At 40.1% G+C, this 25,071-nt stretch overlaps 3 protein-coding genes across 5 annotated transcripts in view; 2 read left to right on the plus strand and 1 right to left on the minus strand.

Annotated features, from left to right (window-relative positions):
* Positions 1-16,333, plus strand: LOC110947973 (F-box only protein 41-like). Its single transcript, XM_051944277.1, has 17 exons — positions 1-186; positions 3,644-3,769; positions 5,906-6,412; positions 6,485-6,564; positions 9,193-9,265; positions 10,417-10,629; positions 10,719-10,771; positions 10,863-11,003; positions 11,358-11,518; positions 11,593-11,816; positions 12,088-12,203; positions 13,319-13,471; positions 13,580-13,675; positions 13,795-13,913; positions 15,041-15,199; positions 15,269-15,384; positions 15,646-16,333. The coding sequence occupies exons 2-17, from the start codon at positions 3,653-3,655 to the stop codon at positions 15,706-15,708; spliced, it is 2,391 nt and encodes a 796-aa protein (XP_051800237.1). The 5' UTR covers positions 1-186; positions 3,644-3,652; the 3' UTR covers positions 15,709-16,333.
* Positions 16,254-22,944, plus strand: gltpd2a (glycolipid transfer protein domain containing 2a). Of its 2 annotated transcripts, XM_051944353.1 has the most exons (7): positions 16,254-16,374; positions 16,862-16,938; positions 19,834-19,898; positions 20,102-20,283; positions 20,595-20,754; positions 22,008-22,204; positions 22,274-22,944. In XM_051944353.1, the coding sequence occupies exons 1-7, from the start codon at positions 16,325-16,327 to the stop codon at positions 22,500-22,502; spliced, it is 960 nt and encodes a 319-aa protein (XP_051800313.1). In that variant the 5' UTR covers positions 16,254-16,324; the 3' UTR covers positions 22,503-22,944. The 2 variants fall into 2 exon arrangements, with proteins under 2 accessions (XP_051800313.1, XP_022045013.1); XM_022189321.2 differs by lacking the exon at positions 16,254-16,374 and having other exon boundaries at positions 16,428-16,938.
* LOC110947961 (zinc finger protein 250-like) overlaps positions 22,588-25,071 on the minus strand; it is an 11,448-nt gene continuing 8,964 nt past the window's right edge. Inside the window, exon 9 of one of the 2 annotated variants that reach the window (XM_022189320.2) lies at positions 22,588-25,007. In XM_022189320.2, coding sequence (XP_022045012.2) covers positions 23,723-25,007 — 1,285 coding nt within the window. In that variant the 3' untranslated portion in view covers positions 22,588-23,722. Of the gene's footprint in view, positions 25,011-25,071 lie in introns of both variants that reach the window. The other variant, XM_022189319.2, reaches the window with a different exon arrangement.

Genomic DNA, 25,071 nt, shown 5'->3' on the forward strand with positions numbered 1-25,071 from the left:
CATTGGGCGCCGACGTCAGCAGGCGGCGGCAGCGCGAGGCAGAACAGCTGCTGCTGCTGCACGAGCCTCCTGTCACCGACCTCAAAGCCGTTCATCGATCGATCAGCTGATCGGGGGGTGAGCGAGACACCGGGTTACCATGACGACCGCCGTCTGGATGTGACGTCACCCATCAATAATCCATAAGTGAGTGATTTATTTTAACGGTTTAACGGTTATTATCCGGTTTGATGGCGCATTTCCTCTTTTTATGCATTTTATCACAGTTTGTTTATTAATTTTAAATTATTTTTTGCATTTTTATCTGAATTTAATACCTTTTATTGAATATTTTCTGTTTTATTGCATTTAAATCCCGTTCATGACATTTTTCATAAGGATTTTTGCTTTTTTTGTTCATTTTTTCCCAATTTTTTACATTTTTTTCACATCTTATGCAATTATATCACGTTTTTACATTTTTCATCAAGATTTTCTATTATATATTAAATATTTGTTTTGATATGTAATTCTGAGTTTTATTTTTTTTTGCATTTTATCTGATTTCTTAAAGACTTCTATTGCGTTTTTCAGATTTTTTTCATGTGTATCACTTTTGCATTCACATTTTTCACCAGTATTTTTCTTTATATCTAATATATTTTTAACTATTTTTGACTCTCTTTGTTTTAGATTTTTGACAATTTTTTTGTTTTACATTCTTTGCATTTTTCATCGAATTGTTGCATTTTTATCTAATATATTTTTCAACTTCTATTGTACGTTTTCAGATTTTTTTTTACTCTTAACTTTAAATCACGAGTTTAACATTTTTGTCCATTTCTTGCCTTTGTTCTTTTGCATTTTCATCAGAATTGTTGAATTTTTATCCAATTTTTTTTTAATTTTTACTGCATTTGTCTGTTTTTTTTAAAGTTCTTTTCTATTGATGTCACCTTTTTTTATTTTTTCCCTCAAAGTTTTTGGATTTCATGACAACAGCAATATGTTTTGTTATTTCGTGATAAATTTATAAATATATTTACTCGTGGATTATTTTTTATTCGTTTGCTTTGAATGTAGTGTTTTTAAGATCGATTCTTTTGACTTTTTTGTCGTATTTAAGGTTTTTATCTTTATTTTTTCTTTAGATGTTCTTCTTCAGACTCAAACCTGCTGAATTTGTGTTGACTTTTTGTTTTTTTAATTAATTTGATTGAAATATGAATGTAAAATTTCACAGATCTCTTCATAAATATTCATATTTTGTGGCATTAAATATTCATAAACAGTCGCTTTAAAGGTTCAGAGTTTTCCTGCAGCAGCAACTCAGCGACTCGTAAAAAATACAAATAAATAATTCAATGTTTTCTTAAGCCCAGCGACAGTGTGCCATTTTAAATGGAACAGATGACTGTAAAAATACCAACAAACACGGTGAAATAAACATTTTTTTTCTGGTTTAAATGAATTAAACAACAAACAGCCAAAAACAGAAATCTGCTGAGGACGTTTGTTTTTATAGTCAACATGTAAATTAAAACAATAAATTATCATTTTTTCCAGTGATTTTACACGATATTATGTGTCTCTAAGTAAAGAAAATGTTTTTTAAAACAAGGACATCTTTAAAATATTTCTTTCAATATTTATTTGCCTTTTTTCTTTCAGAAAATGTCAAATATCTGAAGAAAAACTTCATTTTTTTTTGCTGATTTAAATGAAGTAAAACTGTAATTTTATTGTCAAACACTGTAAAATGATAAATTACTGCTGTTAAAAAAACACGTTGATGGTTTTTATCAGTTTTTCTTTAAGTCAACATGATAATTATTGTTAATCTGACAAGATATTACATGTAACTTACTACAACAGTTAAAGCCAGTTACTAGTGCATTGTTAGAGTTTTATGGATGTATTTTTACAGCATTTTAACGGTGAATTTTTACAGTATTTTAACGGTGTATTTTTACAGAATTAACAGTGGATTTCTACAATTTTTAACAGTGTAATTTTACAGTATTAATGGGGGAATTTTTTACTGTATTAATGATGTATTTTTTACAGTATTAATAGTGTATTTTTTAAAGTATTAGTGATATATTTTTACAGCATTAACGTTGTATTTTTTACAGTATTAACTGTGTATTTTTTACAGCATTAATGGTGTATTTTTTTTACAGTTTTAACGGTGTATTTTTTACAGTTTTAACAGTGTATTTTTTACAGTTTTGTGTATTTTTACAGTATTAATTGTATTTTGTTACAGTATTAACCGTGTATTCTTTACAGTTTTAACGGTGTATTTTTACAGTATTATTGGTGTATTTTTACAGTATTAACTATGTATTTTTAACAGTATTAACGGTGTATTTTTTACAGTTTTAACAATGTCTTTTTACAGTATTAACTGTGTACTTTTCACAGCATTAACGGTGTATTTTTTACAGTATTAACTATGCATTTTTTACAGTATTAACAGTGTATTTTTACAGTATTTTAACGGTGTATTTTTACAGAATTAACAGTGGATTTCTACAATTTTTAACAGTGTAATTTTACAGTATGAGTGGGGGAATTTTTTTACTGTATTAATGATGTATTTTTTACAGTATTAATGGTGTATTTTTTAAAGTATTAGTGATATATTTTTACAGCATTAACGTTGTATTTTTTACAGTATTAACTGTGTATTTTTTACAGCATTAATGGTGTATTTTTTTACAGTTTTAACGGTGTATTTTTTACAGTTTTAACAGTGTATTTTTTACAGTTTTGTGTATTTTTACAGTATTAACTGTATTTTGTTACAGTATTAACCGTGTATTCTTTACAGTTTTAACGGTGTATTTTTACAGTATTATTGGTGTATTTTTACAATATTAACTATGTATTTTTAACAGTATTAACGGTGTATTTTTTACAGTTTTAACAATGTCTTTTTACAGTATTAACTGTGCACTTTTCACAGCATTAACGGTGTATTTTTTACAGTATTAACTATGCATTTTTTTACAGTATTAACAGTGTATTTTTTACAGTGTTAACGGTGTGTTTTTACAATATTAACGGTGTATTTTTACAGTATTACCGGTGTATTTTTACAGCATGAATGGTGTATTTTTTCACAGTTTTAATGGTGGATTTTTACTGTATCAATGATGTATTTTTACAGTATTAATGGTGTATTTTTTACAGTATTAACGGTGTATTTTTTCACAGTATTAACGGTGTATTTTTACAGTATTAATGGCGTATTATTTACAGTATTAACGGTGTATCTTTTACAGCATTAACTGTGTATTTTTACAGTATTTACAGTGTTTTTTTACAGTATTAATTGTGTATTTTTACAGTATTAACTGTGTGTTTTTTACAGTTTTAATGGTGTATTTTTACTGCATTTTAAGGCTTTTTTAATCTGAGGTTAAAGGAGGTCACGGTGGGCGAGCAAAGCCCACGTGAACAGGAGAGAGAGAGTCACGCCCAGAATCTCTTTCTTCCTGCTCGTCCGTCCGTGAAAACGCTCCTCCTCCTCCTCAGATGGTTTGAGCCTCGGATGAGGACGACGTCGGTGCTGCTGCTGAGGATGAAGAGGATGAAGATAAAGATGAAGATGATGATGAAGACGAGGCTCTGACCCGGTTTCTTCTTCCTCTTGCAGCTCGTCGTCATGTCGTCCTACTTTTGTCCTCGCTGTGGAGACCAGCGTCTCTTCTCGTCCATACCTGAGCTCCGGTCACACCTGGTCAGCCGACACACCTACGAGACGCTGCTGCTGCTCTCACAGGTACCCACTACTTCTACTTCTACTTCAGTACAGACAACAATGTTTTTAATGTCTGTTGATGCATAACGACTAAAAGGAAACAATAATTCACATGCTGACCCTAAAAAACAGACACATTTTTGGTAATTTGGTAGAACTAAATCAGTTTCCTTTCATAAATCTTCATTTTTATAAATATACATTAATTTTCATCGGTTCTTTAATATTTGTCAGTAGAATTACACTTATTTTTGCCGTATAAATCTGGAATATGCTGAATAAACTCTGAAGCAATGAATCCTGAGGGTTTAGAAATAGTAAATAATATCACAGAACGCTATTTTACAGATTTATTGAAGTTATATTTAGTCAGATGCTAAATGCTAAATGACAGATTGCTGCCAAAACAATTCCATCAAGAAGCTGAAGAATCAAGACAGAAAGACCGCAAATGTAGACAATATTTGTGGTCTGTCTCAAACTAAAGCCAGTTAAATTGATCATGATACCGCCACCCAGGAGCGTCACTAGGTTTTAAGGACGGGGGGGATTTGCCCCCAGGAGACCCACAGGATGTGTATGAACGTTTAATTTCACAAACAGCTAACAAAAACTGAGAAATTGCTTTTCCACTTTTTGGACAGACTTAGATTTATTCAGAGATACTTTACTGTGTAAATGTTTTAGACCACAGTGGCCATGACTTTTGCTCACAACACAATAACTCAGAGCTGCCACCTTGTGACCAGACTATGGGGGTATTATTGTAGCAAACTATTTGTCAATGCAAATCGAGAGTTGTCTGTCTGTATTTCAATCCATGTGTCTGAAGTGAGATTTGTCCATGTGTAAAAGAATTTGTCCATGTGGACTGAGATTTGTCAATGTGAACCGGAATCTTCAAAAGTCGTCTGAAAATTTGTCCGTCTGTATATAGGTTTTCAAATGTGTAAAAGAACTGCCAATCTGTACTAAAATCCGTACATGTAATAAGAGTTGTCCATGCGTAACAGGACATTCGAAGTTGAAAAATTTACATATCCCACTACACATACGCAGAAAATACAGACAAATCACCAGTTACTGTACGAGTCGTTCGGTTTCACAATTGGCTGTTTTATTTTGACCTGCACAATGACGGAAAATGCGGACTGGATTTTCACAAACCTGCCGTTCTCTGGAGTAAAAACTCGAACTGGATTTCCTCAAAAGTTACATATTCCCATAACAGCAAAGTGGAGCTTTTTTTTGCCCGTGTGATATTTGGAGTGTGGTGTGAGAGCGTGTGAAGGGACTGAGTTGCGTGTGTCTCACGGCCAAAGCGTGAGAGTTGGAGCCCTGCTGTGTGCATCTGATGCTGGAGCTGATGCTGCAGAAGGAAGTCACCCCAAAGATAGTAGATGGTTAAAATAAATAAATAAATAAATAAGAGTGCACACCTAACTCTATGAACAACCCGAACCTTCACAGTGCATTTCAGACTAACTAGCTAGCTAAGTAGCAGCGTCTTACGCTGCCTCCTTTACAGGGACTCTCTCCTACAGAGTGTGAAGCCAGGTTTTTATTTGGTTCATTAATTACAGCTGTTAGCTGTTAGCTGGAGCTAACTTATTGTTACTATCAGCAGTGATGAGTACTTACTCTCTTTAAAACATTTCGTATATCCATTCTTGTTGACGTTCTTCTCCTAATGCTGCTCCTCCCGGTAAACATGCTGCAGGGAAAACGTGGACTGGATTTCAGTGATGTGGGCGTGCTCCATATGAACAAGTGGAATGGACTGGATAACCACGCACCGACTCAGACTCTCTACCTTCCACTGTGAAGAGAAGAGAAACTAAGATTTATGATCATATTTAAGTTAATAATGATGGTTATGTGATTATTCATTTAAACTCACCTTCTGGCCACATTATATTGAATTTGTCAGCACTTTTATGTAAAAAAAACAACAACAACTATTTTTAAAAATAAATGAACATAAAATTAGGGGGGCTAAAGAATATTTTAAGGGGTCTGAAGCCCCCCTAAAATAGGCCTAATGACGCCACCTCCATGTTTACTCACAGTCAGGATATTTGATCAAACTGCTTTAATTCTATGCTTGTTACTGAGAGATTTAAACCAGATTGAGTAAAAGTCAAACGTACCCTTCAGGCTCGTGTCCGGAGCTCCAGACCCGGTGCTCTGCTGCCCCTCCCCGCCCCCACCATGTCCCAGAATCAGAGCTCCTCTCGGGGCACGGAGCCCCTCAGCTTCCCCCTCCCTCTGGCCTGTCTGGACCTGGCTCCGTCGTCGGCCTCCGTCCGGCTGCTCAGGGAGATGTTCGGCTCCTCGGACCGCTGGCCTCCAGAGGACCCCTCCACTGCTCTGGCCCTGCCCGGGCCTCGGGAATCCTTTCCTGGGGAGCATCTGGGCGAGGCAGGGGTCCCTCTGGGGCTACCGGTGGGCATCGGGCTGGAGGAGCGGCTGGGGCTGGGTCTTGACCGGAGGATCGCCCGGACGTTCGCCGAGGTGGAAGAGAGGGTGAACCGCCGCGTGGGCCGGCTGAGGGCGGAGCTACAGAGGAGGGAGGTGGAGCTACAGCGGGAGAGGCGGGACGGTGAGCGGCTGAGGGGAGAGAAGCTGGAGGTGGAGGAGAAGGCAGCGTACCTGTCCAGACAGGTGGGTGGACCAACGTCAGCACTCTGTCAGCAGATCCACGCTATGATCTGAGCTCTGGTCTCCACATTTCAGGTCTCTGCTGCCATGGAGATGATGGAGCGACTGAAGAAAGAGCTGGAAGGAAAAGAGGAAGAGCTGAACGAGCAGCACAGGTCTGTATCTGAAGGTCCTTTAGTTCTGTCTAGGAGGAGGTGGGTCAGAAATATTCACACAGCAGCCTGGTGATGTAGAAAGTTCTTAGTTCCATGAGTCGACTACAGCTGCTGACTCCTCTGATCCAGTTTAAATAGAACCATTAGACCCACTCATTAGACTCAAACACTACAGTGGGAAAGTCTGAGGAGCTCAGCAAAGATCAGAAAAAGAAAATCATTGACTTGAACACAAAGGTTGCCTGAGTTGATGGAAAAATCGTCTAAACTGACTGAAGAGATGTCTACATAGACATAAATTCACTCAACAGTTCCCAAAATGACTAAAATAATGTCTAAAATCATCAAAAATTTGCCCAAATCAGTGCAAAAATTGGCCAAATTAGCTAAAAAATGTATACATTTTTTAAAAACTTGCCCAGATTGATACAAAACAGTTAAAGTCAACTCAAAATTTGTCCGAATTTATGCAAAACTATTCCAAAGTGACTCAAAACATCTAGAATGATTTAGAAACTGAACAAAGTCACTCAAAAATTGTCAAAATTGATTAAAAACAGCCTAAACTTACTGAAGAGATGTCTACATGAACATAAATTCACTCAATAATTGTTCAAAATGACTAAAAACATGTCTAAAATTACTAAAACCTGCCCGAACAGGTGCAAAAACTGTTAAAATCGACTCAAAGTTAATCTATATTTAATCAAAACTACTCCAAGGTGACTTAAAACATTTTGATAATTATTCAAAAACTGCACAAATTGATGCTGACATCAACCACAAAAAACAACCGAATTGACTCAAAAATAGTCCAAGGTGCCTGGAAATGTGTCTAAAAATATGCGAAAGTTGCCTGTAATGACACAAAAATGGTCCAAATTGACTAAAACTGTCAAAATTGACTCAGAAATGATCCAAACTGACTCATAAATTGACTGAACAATTGGAGGATTACCTCCACATTCTTCAGGAAAACCCAAAACCATCATCAGAAGGTTGATCTTGGACACAGTTCAATGTTTCAACAAGACAGTGAGGCCAAACTCACATCAGACGTGGTAAAGAAATGGTTCCATCAGGATAGAATGAAGGTTTAGACTTAAAACCATCAAGAACCTGAATAACCAAGTCAGAAAGACAACAGATGTAGTGGAATGGCACCCATTGTGTCCAGATGAGTCAAAGATAAAGCAGAAGACCTTTAATAAGTCTATGAAAGGACTAACTTACAGGATAGTTTTATTGTGTGTTTCAGTGATTCCAGAGTTCTAGGAGTCATTAAAAATATACAAACTGAAGACTGTCTTCATTAACATGGTCTCTACTAGTAAACTTCAGTTCATGCCTGTACAGAACATGTTAATATCTTCATATGATGAATCAACATTTCAGACATGATTCAAAATGACAAAAAAGTGGTAAAATGGCTCTTAAAATTGGTTCAAAATTGTCCAAAATGACTAAAAATGTGTCCAAAATGATTTACAATTGTTTCAAAATGACTCAAAATTTGTCCAGAATGACTTCCAGTTGGTTTAAAATTACTCAATATTGGTCCAAAGTGACTAAAAATGTGTCCAAAATGACTAAAAACATGTCCAAAATGTATAAGAATTGGTTCAAAATGACTAAAAATTGCTCCAAAATGACTCAATACTTGCCAAAAATGACAAAAAAAAGGTCCAAAATGACTAAGAAATGATTTAAAATGACTAAAAATGTGAAAGAAAATTGGTCCAAAATGGCTGAAAATTGGTCCAAAATTACTATAAATGTGTCCAATGACAAAAATGCTGCAAAATGACTAAGAATTGGTTCAAAATTGGTCCAAAATGGCAAAAAAGGTCCAAAATAACTAACAATTGGTTCAGAATGACTCAAATTTTGCCCGAAATGATCAAACATGTCCAGAAAGACTCAGACATGACTTGAAATCGGTCCAGAAAGACTTTAAAAATGGTTAAGAGTGATTCAAAATAGGTCAGAAATGACTTCGTTAATGGTAAAGAAATAGTGGAAAGGCACCAGAACTGGTGCCTTTCCACTACATCTGTGGTCTTAATGACTCAGACTGGAGTCAGTTAAATCGACAGTGTAATGATACTGCCACCTCCATGCTTGACGGTAGGTATAGTGTCCAGAGGAGTGAAAGATCAACCAGAAGATTGAAACCAGAAGAACCAAACTGAGGAGGAAATGGAAGCCGAAGGTTTGTTCATGACTGTAAATCTGCAGTCGACAGTTGAGCGTCAGTAAAGTAACACAGAGTTAGGACGATCAGAGTGTAAAGGACTGAACAGACAGGGAGAGGACACGTCACATTTAGTCTGCATCACACGCTAACACACTGTAACACACACTAACACACACACTAACACACTGTAACACACACTAACACACACGCTAACACACTGTAACACAGGCTAACACACACTAACACACTGTAACACAGGCTAACACACACTAACACACACTGCTGTGGGGTGATGGATGGAAGGCGACAGCGAGGCCTCAGGCCGGCTGTTTTTGAGGTCAGTCTGAGCTTCATGTGTTTCGTTTCTCAGAATCGTTTCCATAAAAAACATTTTTAGATGAAGCAGCGCTTACTGATGTGTTTTTCTGCAGGGAGATGGTCGACATCGAGTGTTTTCTGAGGGAGACGGCAGAGAAGGAGGCCGAAGCCAAGTCCAGACTTCAGGTGACGACAAAGAAACACAAAATGACACAAAGAGACGATGCAAAATGACACAAAATGATGCAAATGATGCAAAATGACACAAAATGATGCAAAAATAACACAACATGACATTGAAGAGACACAAATGACATCAAAGAAACATGAAATAACAAACAATAAAATGGTGAAAAATGACCACAGAGATAATAACCCAAAAATAGACACAAAATGACACCAAAGTGACATAATTTCCAACAAAGAAACAAAAAGTGGCCTCAAAGAGTAACAAAATGATACAAAAATAACAGAAAATGATACAAAAGTGATGCAAAATGACTATAAAGAGACGCAAACCCCCAAAATAGACACGAATGACATCAAAAAGGTACACAGTGATGCAAAATGGTACCAAAGTGACACAATATTACAACAAAGAAACAACAAATATGGAAAAGAAAATAACATTAAATGGTACCAAAGAGACAAAAATGACACAAAAGTGATGCAAAATGCTACAAAATGGCACCAAAGTGACAAAATGGGGCAACAAAAAACAAACAATGACACAAAAGTGACACAAAATGACCACAGATGAAAAATGATGCAAAAATGACATAATTTACAACAGTGTAACCAAAAATAACACAAAATGATGCCAAAGAGTAACAAAATGATACCAGAAATAAATAAAATGATGCAAAAAATAGCACAAAATGACATCACAGAAAAACAAAATGACACAAAATTGATGCAAAATACCTATTTATAGATAGATAGGTATAGATCCTACCTATATACACACAGAATGAGCCCAAAGAGACAAAAAATGACACAGAATTAACATCAGACACACAAAATGATACAAAAGTGGCACAAAATGACACCAAAGAGACACACAGTGACCACAGAAACACAAACCTCCCAAAACAGACACAAACGGCACCAAAGTGAAATCATATGAAAACAAAAAATCTCACAAAATGATGCCAAAGAGATGCAAAACACCACATACAGATGCAAACTGAGACCAAAGAGACCAAAGAAATGAACCAAAATGACTCCAAAGTGAAACTAAATGACACAAAATGGCTCTAAAGTGAAACTAAATGACACAAAATGGCTCCAAAGTGAAACTAAACTGCTCCACAAACATCGTCCTCTGACTGTTTCAGGTTTTCATCGAGACGCTGTTGGATCGAGCCGACCGAGCCGAGAGACAACTGCTGCTGCTGGGTTCTCATCAGAACCACTTCAGAGACCAATACATCGACCCGTACCACCTGGCCCAGGTGTACCCACCCACCGCCGGACGAGGAGGTCGCAGTCTGGACAGCAGCACTGATGACATCATCACCACCAAGACGCAGGGGACCATGGGAAATCGGGTGAAGAACTACAGCCTTTATTCAGTCAGACAGAGTTACTATGATCAACAGTCTGATTAACGACGTCTTCTCCGTGTGTTTGGATCCAGAGGAGCTACAGCGTCTCCGGGTCCTACCGGCTGGGGGACCACCTGGACTACAGGTACCTGAACACCTCAACATCTGAACACCTGAGACACCTTGTCCCGTAGGACTACAGTTATGGTGGCTTGTCTCTCGTTTGTCTCCCACAGTGGTCTGACTAGCCGGATGAGGACCTCGTCTCTGGGCTCGGGGGGGTGGGACTGTGAGGGCGGGTCGGTCCGCCTCCATCTGCCCCACTACGCTCCATCCTGGACCAGACCAGAACTAGGAGGGAGGACGGAACGGTTCTGGTAAGTACAGGAAGTTTGATCCATCAGCAGAATCAACTCAGCTGGACTCATGTTTGACGCTAAATAGCAAATGCTAATGTTAGCTCTTAGCTCAGAGCAACATGCTAACTGGATGAAAGACCGCTTTTAACAGCTGGATGGAAGTCAGATGTACTTTGATACTAGGGGACACTGGTGAACAGTGGAGGATACTGGTGGACACTGGTGGATACTGGTGAACATTGGTGGACACTGGTGGACACTAGGGAACATTGGAGGATACTGGTGGACATTGGTGGACACTGGTGAACAGTGGTGGATACTGGTGGACACTGGTGGATACTGGTGGACATTCTTCTTCTTGTGTGTCTTCAGGGCTGGGGAGGGAGGATGGGAGAGAACGTGGAACAGAAGAAACCTTCGTCACCACAGCACCGAGGAGGAGGATGAGGAGGAGGATGAGGAGGAGGAAGGTTTGTGGAGCAGTGCTGAGATGAGGAGGCTCATCGTCGCCAGGACAAACACACCTGGGTCAGGTAAGAGACTCGTTTCCTGTCTGGTAGTCAATGACACTGAGGCTCTTTCACAGTAGAAGTCTTCCTCCCCCCAGATGTCCCCTCCTCCCTGCACTCCACCCCCTCCAATCGCCGTGGCAACAGGCATCTGGGGGCGGACAGCCTGAGGCTGAGGGCAGGGCTTTTGTGCGTCTTCCCTTATTTGGATGTGCACTCGTTGCTGTGTGCGGCCGAGGTGTGCTCTGATTGGCGGTTCGTCGCCAGGCACCCGGCGGTTTGGACACGCCTCCGGCTGGAGAACGCCAAAGTATCGAACAAGGTAGAGGAGGCTTCATCTTCATCATCAGACGCTAATGTCTTAAACAACATGTAAATATATGTTAACCACTGGTTACCATGGCAGACGGCAGTGGGCGTGGCCTGTCAGGCTGCAGGTGAACAGATCGTAGAGCTGAAATTATTCCAAAGATACACAAAATAACAGAAACAAATTAACACAAAATGTCAATTAAGACATAAAATGATGCAAAACATTTAACATTTAACAGTTTTAATGTGTTTTTTTGTGTTGTCTGTGTGTTTTCGTGCAGTTCCTGACCACCCTGTCTCAGTGGTGCACTCAGACTCAGTCTATGATCCTCGACAACCTGAAGCCTCGAAGCCGACGAGTCGATGAGACTCGAGATGATTACCATAGAAACACACGGTAACAGAACATTAAATTATAGCAACTAGTAGGAAGAGTTCAACCACAAAAGGGTCTACTTTTATTGTTTTTCAGCGTTTAAATATGGATTTAATTTGGCTTCTAATGACAGGAGTTTACAAAAGAGACTTTGATGTCAAAATGAAAAGCTTTGGCTGTTTCACATCATGATGCTGCCACCACCGTGCTTCACATCATGATGCTGCCTCCACCATGCTTCACATCATGATGCTGCCTCCACCATGCTCACATCATGATGCTGCCACCACCGTGCTTCACATCATGATGCTGCCTCCACCATGCTCACATCATGATGCTGCCTCCACCATGCTTCACATCATGATGCTGCCTCCACCATGCTCACATCATGATGCTGCCACCACCGTGCTTCACATCATGATGCTGCCACCACCGTGCTTCACATCATGATGCTGCCTCCACCATGCTTCATATCATGATGCTGCCACCACCGTGTTTCATATCATGATGCTGCCCCCACTATGCTTCACACAGTGATGGCAGTATGAATGGTGTGTTTGTCAAACATCTCATACTCTGATGGTCATAAAGCTCCATTCTGGTCTCCTCAGACCAAAGAACCATCTTCCAGGTGGTCTTGATGGCCTTCCTCTCTAATTTCTTTCTTCTCAGTCTTTCAGTTTCTGAGCCTCAGGAGATGGAAATGGAAGTGCTCTAAGGTTCCATTTTCCTTCCATTTACTGATACTGATGAATTTAATTGGACTCTAAAAAGCCAAAAAAAACTGATCCTGATTCAGTGATGAAGAGCAGGTAAAAGCATTCTAAAGAATAATTTTATGTGTACTTTAAAAACAAAGTAGTACATAAAACACAGTAGTACAGCTGTCAGGGATTAGTGTCGCTGTGTGTGTCACACAGAGAAAAAGATAAAAGCCTTTCTTATCTCTTCAAAAGGAAAAATGTGCATGTTGCCGTGGTAACGCCATCTAATTTCAGCAAGAGCGCTGCCGTCGTCTGATTGGTCAGACGAAGCTGTAAGCAGTAACAGTCTACTGAGAGTATTATGGGTAATGTAGTCTTTGTGGTTCAGGGGCAGTGTGGAGCATTATGGGTAATGTAGTCTGTATATTTCAGAGGTAGTATGGAGTCGGGGGTGGAGGCTCTGCTGAGGTCAGCAGGGGGCAGTCTGCTCCACCTGTCCATCTCTCAGTGTCCTCACATCCTGACTGACAGGACGCTGTGGTTGGCCAGCTGCTACTGCAGGAACCTGACTACGCTCACGTACAGGTGAGACTGTTTACCTGTCTACCTGTCTACTCGTTCATCTGTTTACCTGCATACCTGTCTATTTGTCCATCTGTTTACCTGTCCACTTGTCTATCTGTCTCCATACAGGAGTTCTTCAGACCCTCTCGGTCAGGAGGTTCTCTGGGCCCTGGGTGCCGGCTGTAGGAGCATCAGCAGCCTGCAGGTGGCGCCAGCTCACCCCTGGTCAGTTCAAAGTCTGTCGAACGGTTTTACGTTTTAGAATTTTTATCACCAAAACATTGTTAGAACCTAATTTTAAACTCTCGTGGAGAATGAAAGCTTTCATCTCTTCTTCCTTTCAGCCAACAGGCGACTCGTTTTGGGAACCGCTGCTTGCAGACGATTGGTCGATGTTGGCCACACCTCCGCTCGCTCAGTGTGGGCGGGGCCGGTTGTGGGACTCAGGGATTAGTTACTGTTGGTGAGTGAAAAAGATGTGTTATTGGTGCCTGTTGTTGCTGGAAATTGCTGATAAATTCACATTACAAGGGTTCATGGTGTTTTGTTTTAGTTCTTATTCATTTTTTAGTCACATGTATGCAAACAAAGAGTGAAATAGCATTAGTACTAATGCTAGCATAAAATATTGGCATGATAAAACTAGTATTAGCATTAAAAACATTCATACTAGCATGTTAGCATTGCCTAAAATTGACATTAACATAATGTTAGCATAAAATCTAAAATATTACAGTAAAAACTAGTATTTGCATTAAAAGTATACATCAGGATGTTAGCATTGCCTGAAATTAATATAAACATATTGTTAGCATTAAAACTAATAATACTGTGAAATACTAGCATTAGCTTTAAAAACATATATTAGCATGTTAGCATTGCTTAACATCAATGTAAACATAATGTTAGCATATAAACTAATAGGAGTGTAAAATACTAGTTTAAGCATCAAAAACATACATTAACATGTTAGCATTGCCTAAAATTAACGTTAACATAATGTTTTCATAAAAACTAACGGTAGTGTAAAATACTAGTATTAGCATTAAGAATGCTAAAAACTCAGATAAGCTTAAAAAATACATTAGCACGTTAGCATTGAATGAAATTAATTTTAACATGTTAGCATAAAAACTAATAGTGGTGCAGAATACTAGCAGTTGCATTAAAAGCACACATATTATCATGTTAGCGTTGCGTAAAATTAATGCTTAGATAATGTTAGAAAAAAGTAAAATAGTGTAAAATACTAATATTAGCATAAAACACATATTAGCATGCTAGCATAAAAACTAACAGTGCAAAATATTAGTATCAGCATACAAACCAAAGATTAGCATGTTAGCATTGCTTGAAATTGATGTTAACATATTGTCAGCATAAAAACTAACATTGGCACAAAATATGAGTATTAGCATTAAAGACATACAATAGCATGTGAGCACTGCATAAAAACAATGTTAAAATGTTGTGTTTCCTGTGTGTTTGTTGTGTATTTTGTGTTTGTTTTGTGTGTTGTGTTTGTGTGTGTTGTGTGTTTGTTGTGTATTTGTGTGTGTGTTGTGTGTTTGCTGTGTATTTTGTGTGCAGTGCGTAACTGCCCTCACCTGCAGCTGTTGGAGCTGGAGCGTATTACCGACCTCGGCCTGCAGGCGGCGACAGAGCTGAGCAGAGCTGGACTGAAGGAGCTCCAGACTTTGATCCTGACCCACACTCCAGTCAGCGGCCAGGCCCTGCTGCACCTCCACAGTGAGTCTGAACCTGAACACGATCAATGACCAGCTGAGCTGAGGCGCTAACTGTTTTTTACCTGGGCAGGTGTGTGCGACAACATCAGGTCCATCGTGGTCGAGGTGTCACCATCGGATTATTTTGAAGATCCAGACTCTCAGGAAGCTCAGCACCTGTTTGGAGAGATCATCAGCACGCTCCAGGTGAGTTTGTCTGAAAAAACTCAACATAAAGGTTAAGTACCGCACTCTGATTGGCTGTCAGGTGCTCAGCTTATTGGAAATGAATGAGAAACATCCAGACATCATGATGCTGCCACCACCATGCTTCATCATGATGCTGTCACCACTCTGCTTCATCATGATTCTGTCTTAGGTGTCTTGGTGGCCTCCATTTCTTAATGATGTATTTAACTGTTTGTTGTGTTATTTTATTGTTTTGTTTGTTGTCTTTGGTGTCTTCAGGTTCTTCAAAAGCGTCCTGGACTGAGCGACGTCCTGCAGGTCAAAGCTGAAGGATTCTTCTGAAGTCTTCCAGAGGTCCATCCTGAATCCTCCGACTACGATCCTGAATCCTCTAACTACGATCCTGAATCCTTCGACTACGATCCTGAATCCTCGGACTACCATCCTGACTCTTGAACCCTGAAGCACAATCCCCATTTTTCTACTTTAGTCTTTGCAGAAACAAAAATCCTTTTCACAACCCTAGAAACTTCCCTTCTCACTCTATTTTTACAAGAACTTGAACCTGAATAATTCCAGATCTCCTCTAAGAAACTTTATTCACAGCTTTACCTTCACCTTCTTGAACCTCGAGCTTCCTAGTCCAAGAGAATCCTTGTCCTGAAGAAGCCATAGTTCCTGTAGAGAAGATAGAAGACCCTGAAAACTGAGTCAACCCTTTAGTTTGAATCAATCCTTTAGTTTGAACCCATCCTTTAGTTTGAATCAAACCTTTAGATTGAATCAAATCTTTAGTTTGAATCAATCCTTTAGTTTTACCTCATAAAAAGCACAACCTTCGTATGCACAAAGACTTCTTGCACAAGTAAGAAAGAACTTCTGCACCAAAGACGTCAAACGGAGTCGAGATGTTTTGATGAGAAATCTGTTTCAACGTCAATAAACCACTTTTCTCATCATGTCTGAAGCTACCTGTTTGGTCTGGATGACTTTAAAATCAGTTAAAAGGTTTGTTTTCTGCAGTTTATTGACTTTAATGAGGATGAAGTCATAATTTCAATAGTTCATTATTTTAGAGATATCTGGAGATAATCTACATGTGTGTCTCTGTGTATCTATGTGTGTGTTAGTGTGTAACTGTGTGTGTGTGTCTATATGTGTGTGTGTTAGTGTGTATCTATGTGTGTGTTAGTGTGTATCTATGTGTGTGTTAGTGTGTAACTGTGTGTGTGTGTGTGTGTGTGTGTATATCTATGTGTGTGTGTGTTAGTGTGTATCTCTGTGTGTGTGTTAGTGTGTATCTATGTGTGTGTGTCTGTGCGTGATAAGCCGTTGCAGGACGAAGGTCTGGTTCAAAGGTCTATCTTCAGGTGTGTGTCAGTGATCATGTGACGCTGACGGACTGTAAACAACCAGTGTGTCGCAGTGACAGTGTGTGTTTCTGTGTGTTTCTGTGTATTTTTGAGTGTTTTTGTGTCGCCATGGTTTTCTTCAGACGGACGCTGCTGCTTCGCTACCTGCTGCTGGCGGCCATGTTGGCTCTGCTGCTCCTCGTCAGCTCCTTTTGGCTGCGTGAGTTTAAACAGCCATGTTGACTCCGCCTCCACCGCAGTTTCCACCTCTGTTAATAACAGAGTACATTTTAGAGAGTAGATGTAGTACTAAAGGATAAATGTAGTATTAGAGGGTAAATGTGGTACTACAGGGAAGGGTGGTAAGAGAGGGTAAATGTAGGATTAGACGGTAAATGTAGGGCTAGAGGGTAAATGTAGTGTTAGAGGGTAAATGTAGTATTAAAGGATAAATGTAGTATAGATGGCTTGCAGACACATGACTTTAGCGGTGGCATTAACTTCCGGTTAATGAAGTGGTGGTCAGGCCAACCAAAAGGACTGCCACAGAGCAAGGAAAATGCGACTCTTTTTCGGAGTATTTTCGTGCTTTAGATTCTAATTCTCAAACTTGATACATCGAAAAACTCAAATTTTATGATGGCATAGATCCGTATGTGTTATCCACGAAGGATTTGACCTCCGAGTTGGAAAAATATCCGCCAGTTCAGTTCCCTGATATCTCAAACTATCTGGTGCTACAAACAAGCTTTTGCACTGCTAAACAAATGAAGGCTTGGAAAAGCATGGATTCATACAATTTCTTTGTCTGTGGATGGGTTAAAGAAGTCGGAGTTAAGATCCTGAAAGACAAATCCTGCATCATAAAAAGCCGTGTAAGTAACGTTTTATGTAAACTTGTACTTGCTAGGTGTGTTAGCTCGGTGAATGCTAAAACATATTTCTGCTGTTCTTTTCAGGTGAAACATTCGCAATGTTTATCAAAAACACCAACTCATACCTGGTTGTTGATAAAAGAAGATGGAGAAATAATAACTGCGCACTGCGACTGCATGGCAGGGTAAATAATCCTTCAATGTGACAGTTTTGTGACAGTAAATAAGCTAAAAACAGCGAACGTTAGCTTGTTAAGTGGGTAGTTAGTGTTACCAATCTTTAAAGAATGGGTCTTAAAACCAACACAGAAAGGCTCTAAGCATGTATATCATAATAATTCACTAACCTTTAACGAAGTGATCGCCACAGACTCTGGCATTCTTTGACTCCACTCCCTTCGAACTTAAGGAAATGTTAGTGAGCCATTTTTCTCTGCGTCTTTTCGTAAAATCCTTCGTGTGAGGCCCTTTTTTTAATCTCTTCACGAGGAACCCTGAAGTATCCTTTATTAATTTCGCGATTTGATCGATTAGAACAACACACGCAAAAGGCATTTTTGATCGATGAGTGAACGTTAGCTACGCTCGCTGCAGTCAACAATCAGCTCCGCTGACCACCACTTCATGATATGCATAGGTAATGAGGCGGATGTGACGTCATTTGCAAGCCACCTATTAGAGGGTAAATGTAGTGTTAGAGGGTAAATGTAGTGTTAGAGGGTAAATGCAGTATTAGATGGTAAATGTCGTGCTAGAGGGTAAATGTAGTGTTTGAGGGTAAATGTAGTGTTAGAGGGTAAATGCAGTATTAGATGGTAAATGTCGTGCTAGAGGGTAAATGTAGTGCTAGAGGGTAAATGTAGTATTACAGGGTAAATGTAGTGTTAGAGGGTAAATGCAGTATTAGATGGTAAATGTAGTGCTAGAGGGTAAATGTAGTGTTAGAGGGTAAATGCAGTATTAGATGGTAAATGTAGTGCTAGAGGGTAAATGTAGTGTTAGAGGGTAAATGCAGTATTAGATGGTAAATGTCGTGTTAGAGGGTAAATGTAGTGTTAGAGGGTAAATGTAGTGTTAGAGGGTAAATGCAGTATTAGATGGTAAATGTAGTGCTAGAGGGTAAATGTAGTGTTAGAGGGTAAATGCAGTATTAGATGGTAAATGTCGTGTTAGAGGGTAAATGTAGTGTTAGAGGGTAAATGTAGTGCTAGAGGGTAAATGCAGTATTAGATGGTAAATGTCGTGCTAGAGGGTAAATGTAGTGCTAGAGGGTAAATGTAGTGCTAGAGGGTAAATGCAGTATTAGATGGTAAATGTCGTGCTAGAGGGTAAATGTAGTGTTAGAGGGTAAATGCAGTATTAGATGGTAAATGTCGTGTTAGAGGGTAAATGTAGTGTTAGAGGGTAAATGTAGTGTTAGAGGGTAAATGCAGTATTAGATGGTAAATGTAGTGCTAGAGGGTAAATGTAGTGCTAGAGGGTAAATGTAGTGCTAGAGGGTAAATGCAGTATTAGATGGTAAATGTCGTGCTAGAGGGTAAATGTAGTGCTAGAGGGTAAATGTAGTATTAGATGGTAAATGTAGTGCTAGAGGGTAAATGTAGTGCTAGAGGGTAAATGTAGTGTTAGAGGGTAAATGTAGTGTTAGAGGGTAAATGCAGTATTAGATGGTAAATGTCGTGTTAGAGGGTAAATGTAGTGTTAGAGGGTAAATGTAGTGTTAGAGGGTAAATGCAGTATTAGATGGTAAATGTCGTGTTAGAGGGTAAATGTAGTGTTAGAGGGTAAATGCAGTATTAGATGGTAAATGCCGTGTTAGAGGGTAAATGTAGTGTTAGAGGGTAAATGTAGTGTTAGAGGGTAAATGTAGTGTTAGAGGGTAAATGCAGTATTAGATGGTAAATGTAGTGCTAGAGGGTAAATGTAGTGTTAGAGGGTAAATGTAGTGCTAGAGGGTAAATGTAGTGCTAGAGGGTAAATGCAGTATTAGATGGTAAATGTAGTGCTAGAGGGTAAATGTAGTATTACAGGGTAAATGTGGTGTTAGAGGGTAAATGTAGTGTTAGAGGGTAAATGCAGTATTAGATGGTAAATGTCGTGCTAGAGGGTAAATGTAGTGTTAGAGGGTAAATGTAGTATTACAGGGTAAATGTAGTGTTAGAGGGTTATTATTATTATTATTGTTGTTATTATTATCTAATTAAATTATCACTGAATGCTAACATGGTTTGTGTTTTCAGCTCAGGGCGGAGGCCGAGACTGTGGCACCACCTGGCAACCATGTTTGAGTTTTTACAGCCAAAAGGTACGACGAACACACAAACACCCAAGAAACCTTCACCTGAAAACCAAAGGGGTACCGGGGGTGATTATCAGTTGTCATGACAACTGTTAGCGCTACATTTTAAAAAGTCTAAACTGTGGAATTAGCTGGTAACATACCAAACAAATGGTCTTTTAAGTAAATATGAGAAACAACAAATCGACTGATTGATTTTGCTCTTTCAGCCTGAGCCTCCATTGGTTCCTCAGCAGTGGGAGGAGCCAGAGGAAGCCCCACCCCTCATAAAGGAGTGTCCCGGACAGTCGTTTCAGGCCTGGCGTCTGCTGCTGTACCTGAAGTCCTGCATGTCTGACGATGACGACATCCTGTTGGAGTCCTACCTGCAGAGCTGGGATCAGCTGATCAAGTAGGGAAACTTTACCGTGTTGTTTAGGACAAACGATCCAGACAGGAAGTCTAAATTTAGTAGATCCACAGTTACCAAGGAAACAGAAGGTTGTTATAGTGTCTTTTTTTTCCTAGTTTGAGCTTCTCACGTCACTTTTCTAATAAACTTTCTTGATTTTTGATCATTACGAAGCAACCCCTAAAGAACAGACAATGGAACTAATGTGAGATAACTTTGTACTTAAGTCCAAACTAAAAATCATTACGTAAAGAAGAGACATGAACTGTAAACTGTCTGCTGTTTCTGATGAATCTCTTCTGTCTTCTCAGCTTCATGGAGTCTCTCGGGTCAATGGTGAGTTTCTTCTCTCAGAAAGTGAAAGAAAAGGTCGTGCTGATTCGAGAGTTGTCGCTCAGACACAAAGCAGAGGCTCATGGGAAACTGGACTCTGGAGTACAAACCCCAGCAGCGTTTGGACTGAAAGACGGGGTGAGACCACAAATCCACCACGAAAACACTAGAAAAAATGCCCCTCTCAAAACAAGAAGAAAAAAGCTTATTTCAAAGAAGTTTTGCCTTGAAATAAGTGAAAAAATCTGCCAATAGAACAAGGGAAAGATGGCTTGGTAAGATTTACTGAAAAAAGATATACTTAGAATATTGAGATCTTAAAATTATCTGGAAAAATTTATTTTAAGCTTTATTTTACCAGGATTGTCAAGCTTAGGTGTCTCAAACTAAGCCAGACATGCTAAAAAAAATACAGCAGTGTTTCACTCAAAATAGATATTTTCTTTCATGTAACCTCCTTATTTGAGATGTTTTAACCCTCCTGTTGTCTTCATTTATGTGCACCAAAAAATATTGCTTCCGTGTCTGAAAAAAATCCAACAATTCAGCAAAAAAATTTCAAAAATTTATAAAAAATTGCAAAACTTTCAGGAAGAAAATTCCTTAAAAGTTTGCCTTTTACAATTTGGGGATTTTTTTTAAAATAAAATTGTAAAAGGCAAACTTTTACAATTATATTTTAAAAAATCCCCAAATTTGGGAAGAAATAGAAAATTTAAAACATTTAAAAATATATAAAAAATTGTAAATATTTTCAAAAAATGAGTAAAAATCTTCCAAAAAAAAATCCTAAAATTATCTAAAGTGATTCCATATTCATCAGTAAAAATAAAATCAACCAAAATCCAGTGAATTTCGCTGGTTTTTGGTTGATTTTTTTCCTGAATGTTCTAAAAGAAACTTTTTTTTTAACATTTCTTTTTTTCAATCAAAAAATGTTTAAAAATTTCCCTAAAAAGTTTGAAAATGGGGAAGTTTTCATCGTGAAAATATATTATTTTTGCCATATTTTCAAACTTTACAACGGGTCAATTTGACCCGCAGGACAACACAAGGGTTAAACTTATTTGGAGTTTTCTTGTAAAATTCAACTCAAAACGAGATCATTTCAAGATTGTTTGACTTAAGATATTTAAGATGTGTTGTTCTAAAACAAGTTCCTCCATCTGCTGGAATGTCTCGTTAAGTGAATTTATCCTAAATCAAGTAAGATGAGACTAAAAACCACTTGTGTTGTACGTCGCTTTGGACAAAAGCGTCTGTTAAATGAAATTGTAGAATTGTAAAATTTAGTCAAACAGACTTGGTAAGATTTGGAGTTTTTGCAGTGAACACACCAGGGCGATGTGAAAGTGTAACTTACGGATTGTTTCTAACGTCTTTCCTTGGAGGCGTACCGTTCGCTCCGGTCCATGGTGGAGGCGGAGCTAAAATCGGGCGTGGTCAACTTCAGGTACCGCACCGATTCGGGCTGCCGGACGCTGCTGCGGCTGCATCGCTCGCTGCTCTGGCTAAAGCTGATGCTGGAGGGTTTGGCTGACGGACCGGACGCCGATGGACGATACAAAACGCCTGGAGAGCTGAGCAGGTAGCAGCGGCCCGGTTGTAGGCGATCCTCATGAGAACACCTGCCCATCTAACGGTCTTCTTCCCTCAGGGACGCCTACCAGGTGGCCTTGGCCCCCCACCACCCTTGGGTGCTCCGCCAGGCCGCCGAGTTGGTCTTCCTCGCCCTCCCTGACAGGAAATACTTCCTGCAGCTCGTGTGCGTGCAGGAGCAGCGGGAGGCGACGCCCGTCCTGCGGGTCATCATCCACGCCCTCACGCTGGTCCACACCAGAACTCAGCGGATCCTCCAAGAACAGGGCATGCTGGAGCTGCCCTGACCCAGAACCACGCCACACAACCGGAGGCAGTCCAACTGGACGCTCTAACTGATCTCCTACGCTGCCTTCAGAAAGGAAATGACAATTTTACATTTTTCACAAAGTGTCGTTTATTTCAGTCATGTCAGAACAAAACTCACCAACATCTTTGTCGAGGGGTGGGTGTTTTATATCTTGATCTTCAGACTGGGATCAGGACTGATGAAGGCACTTTTTAACTTATTAAACTACAGCTCAGTCCTTTGTTTACGTCCACTGTCACAAATGTCATGAATCTGAATGACGTTTTTAATACATGCAGCATTTTCTTCATTAACCGACAAACTTCTAACATAAATGGAGCCCTGTGGTCATTTGATATGACTACAGGGTGGTCACTGTTACTCGTTTTTCAACATGAGCTACAGATGGAGGTCATTAAACATCACAGAGGTCTTTGTCATGGTGCCCCTTTACTGGCTAAACCCCCACAATGCTCTCTGCTTGACAACATGAACTTCCTGTAGTCTAAATGATGCCTTCTCTGGTCTCCACTGCATTAAACAGTACCAAGCTCCACCTGGTGGTTTAATGAGGTACTACAGCGGATATACAATACTTAAGGTGGGTGTAATCTGACAAAATGATATAATGGATTGCAAGCAATGCAAAAAAAACCCACTAATAGCATCGGAAAAGGTGAGTTCTGCGGTTAATTTTTTAGGTCCTGTGGTACAACACCGACTTGGAGACTTGTGCAGCCGAGAGGCAGGAGTTTGAAAATGTAGAGACGGATGCTAGATGAAGAGTTGTATTTGGTATACAACTCTCCATCTAGCCTCCATGTCGACATATAAACTACTCAAAAACATTTTTCTTTTCAACTCTTCAGTGACTGGCACCACTGGAAAGGTCGATTTATGAGGTTTCACTTGATATTTGTTCCACAGTGAAGCAAAAAATACTTCAAGAGTAACTCAACCGAGAAGAAGGGATGTGAATTAGGATGTAAAGTGTGTCCAACGGATTAAGGCCCAGAGCCAAATCAGAAGCTACCGGTTCATTCCAACAAAACTACATCAGCTTCTGGACTTCAGCAAAGATTTATGTTTGCAACAGTTAGCTGAACATGAGCTGGACACAAGCTACACAGAGACTATAAAGGCCACATTTGTCTCATAAAGGTCTGGACGTGGAGAGTTTTATTGATCTGTCATTGGGTTTTGGGTTAGTGAGATGCTTCAGGAGGTGGATGGATGGAGGATGGGGTTCTCCTCGGCCTGGTGGCTCTTCATGTGGGTCTTCAGACAGTGGCTCTGGGTGAAGGCCTTGTCGCAGACGCTGCACTGGTACGGTCGCTCTCCGTTGTGGGTCCTCATATGGACAGTCAGGTGTTCCTGCCGAGAACACGCCTTCCCACAAACCCCGCAGATGAAGCGTTTGATGCCCAGGTGGCTCCTGACGTGGCAGTTCAGGGTGTTCTTACGCTTGAAGAAGCGTCCGCACTCGGAGCAGCCGTACGGCGCCTCGCCGGTGTGAACTCGCATGTGGGCCTTGAGCTCGCCGTTGGCCACGAAGGCTTTGCTGCAGACAATGCAGACAAACGGCTTCTCGTTGGTGTGTGTCCTAACGTGGAGCGTCAGGCTGGAGTTGGACAGGAACGTCTTGCAGCAGATGTGGCAGAGGAACGGTCGCTCTCTGACCGTGTGGGTCTTCTCGTGGGACTTCAGAGTGCCGGACAGTTTGAAACGCTTCCCGCAGACCTCGCAGCCGTAGCGCCGCTCCCCTGAATGGGTCAGCTTGTGTCGGTTCAAAGACCGGAGGTCATACAGAGACAAACTGCAGATGTTGCAGATGTACTTGTCTCTGCCGGTGTGCAATTTGCAGTGAGCTCTGAGCTGTGCCTTCAGACCGAAAGATTTCTGGCAAACGTCGCATTTGTGCGGTTTATCGGCCACGTGGACCCAGCGGTGGGTGGTCAGGATGGACATGTGGGTGAAAGACTTGTTGCAGACATCGCATTTAAACGGTCGGTGTCCGCTGTGCATGGAGCTGTGGCGGCTGAGGCTGTGGAGGGTGAAGAAAGGTTTCCCACACTGCGAACAGTCGAATGTTTTTTGATGATTTCTAAGATGTCCCTTTAAGTCTTCCTCAGACTCCAGTCGATCTCCACACACTCCACAGACAACCTCTGACTCGTCCATGTGACTCCAGGCGTGTCTGATCAGGTTGCCCTGGTTCCGGTACCAGATTCCACACACTCTACACGGGTTCTTACTCTTCTTACTGTGGATCTCTATGACCTTAGAGAAGCCGGTTTTGGGCATTCGCTTCTTCGACGACTTTGGCAGCCGAAGCTCAGAATCTGGGTTATACTCATCGTCTCCCTGGAACTCCTCTTCACAGTCTTTGTCCATGCTGGAGTCCACTTCAGCCTCAGCTGCATCTTCTTTGATTTCCAGGTCATGTTGTTGTGATGTTGAGGTCACGGCGTCCACTCTGGTTCCATCCACGTGTTGAACAAAGCTGCTGTGGAGGGAAAGTTTAAAATGAGTTTAATCTGTCTTTAGTGTTTCAGAAATTAAAACAG

Source organism: Acanthochromis polyacanthus, chromosome 24, assembly GCF_021347895.1.
Source record: "Acanthochromis polyacanthus isolate Apoly-LR-REF ecotype Palm Island chromosome 24, KAUST_Apoly_ChrSc, whole genome shotgun sequence".
Classification (NCBI taxonomy): Eukaryota; Metazoa; Chordata; class Actinopteri; family Pomacentridae; genus Acanthochromis; species Acanthochromis polyacanthus.

Excerpts from the sequence above, each read along its gene's own strand:
- LOC110947973 (XM_051944277.1), top strand. The coding sequence starts at position 3,653 with ATGTCGTCCTACTTTTGTCCTCGCTGTGGAGACCAGCGTCTCTTCTCG. Across the intron at positions 6,565-9,192 it reads GAGCTGAACGAGCAGCACAG|GGAGATGGTCGACATCGAGT; the intron begins GTCTGTATCTGA and ends GTTTTTCTGCAG. Across the intron at positions 11,817-12,087 it reads ACGCCAAAGTATCGAACAAG|TTCCTGACCACCCTGTCTCA; the intron begins GTAGAGGAGGCT and ends GTTTTCGTGCAG.
- gltpd2a (XM_051944353.1), top strand. The coding sequence starts at position 16,325 with ATGTCTGAAGCTACCTGTTTGGTCTGGATGACTTTAAAATCAGTTAAA. Across the intron at positions 16,375-16,861 it reads ACTTTAAAATCAGTTAAAAG|ACGGACGCTGCTGCTTCGCT; the intron begins GTTTGTTTTCTG and ends GGTTTTCTTCAG. Across the intron at positions 20,284-20,594 it reads AGCTGGGATCAGCTGATCAA|CTTCATGGAGTCTCTCGGGT; the intron begins GTAGGGAAACTT and ends CTGTCTTCTCAG.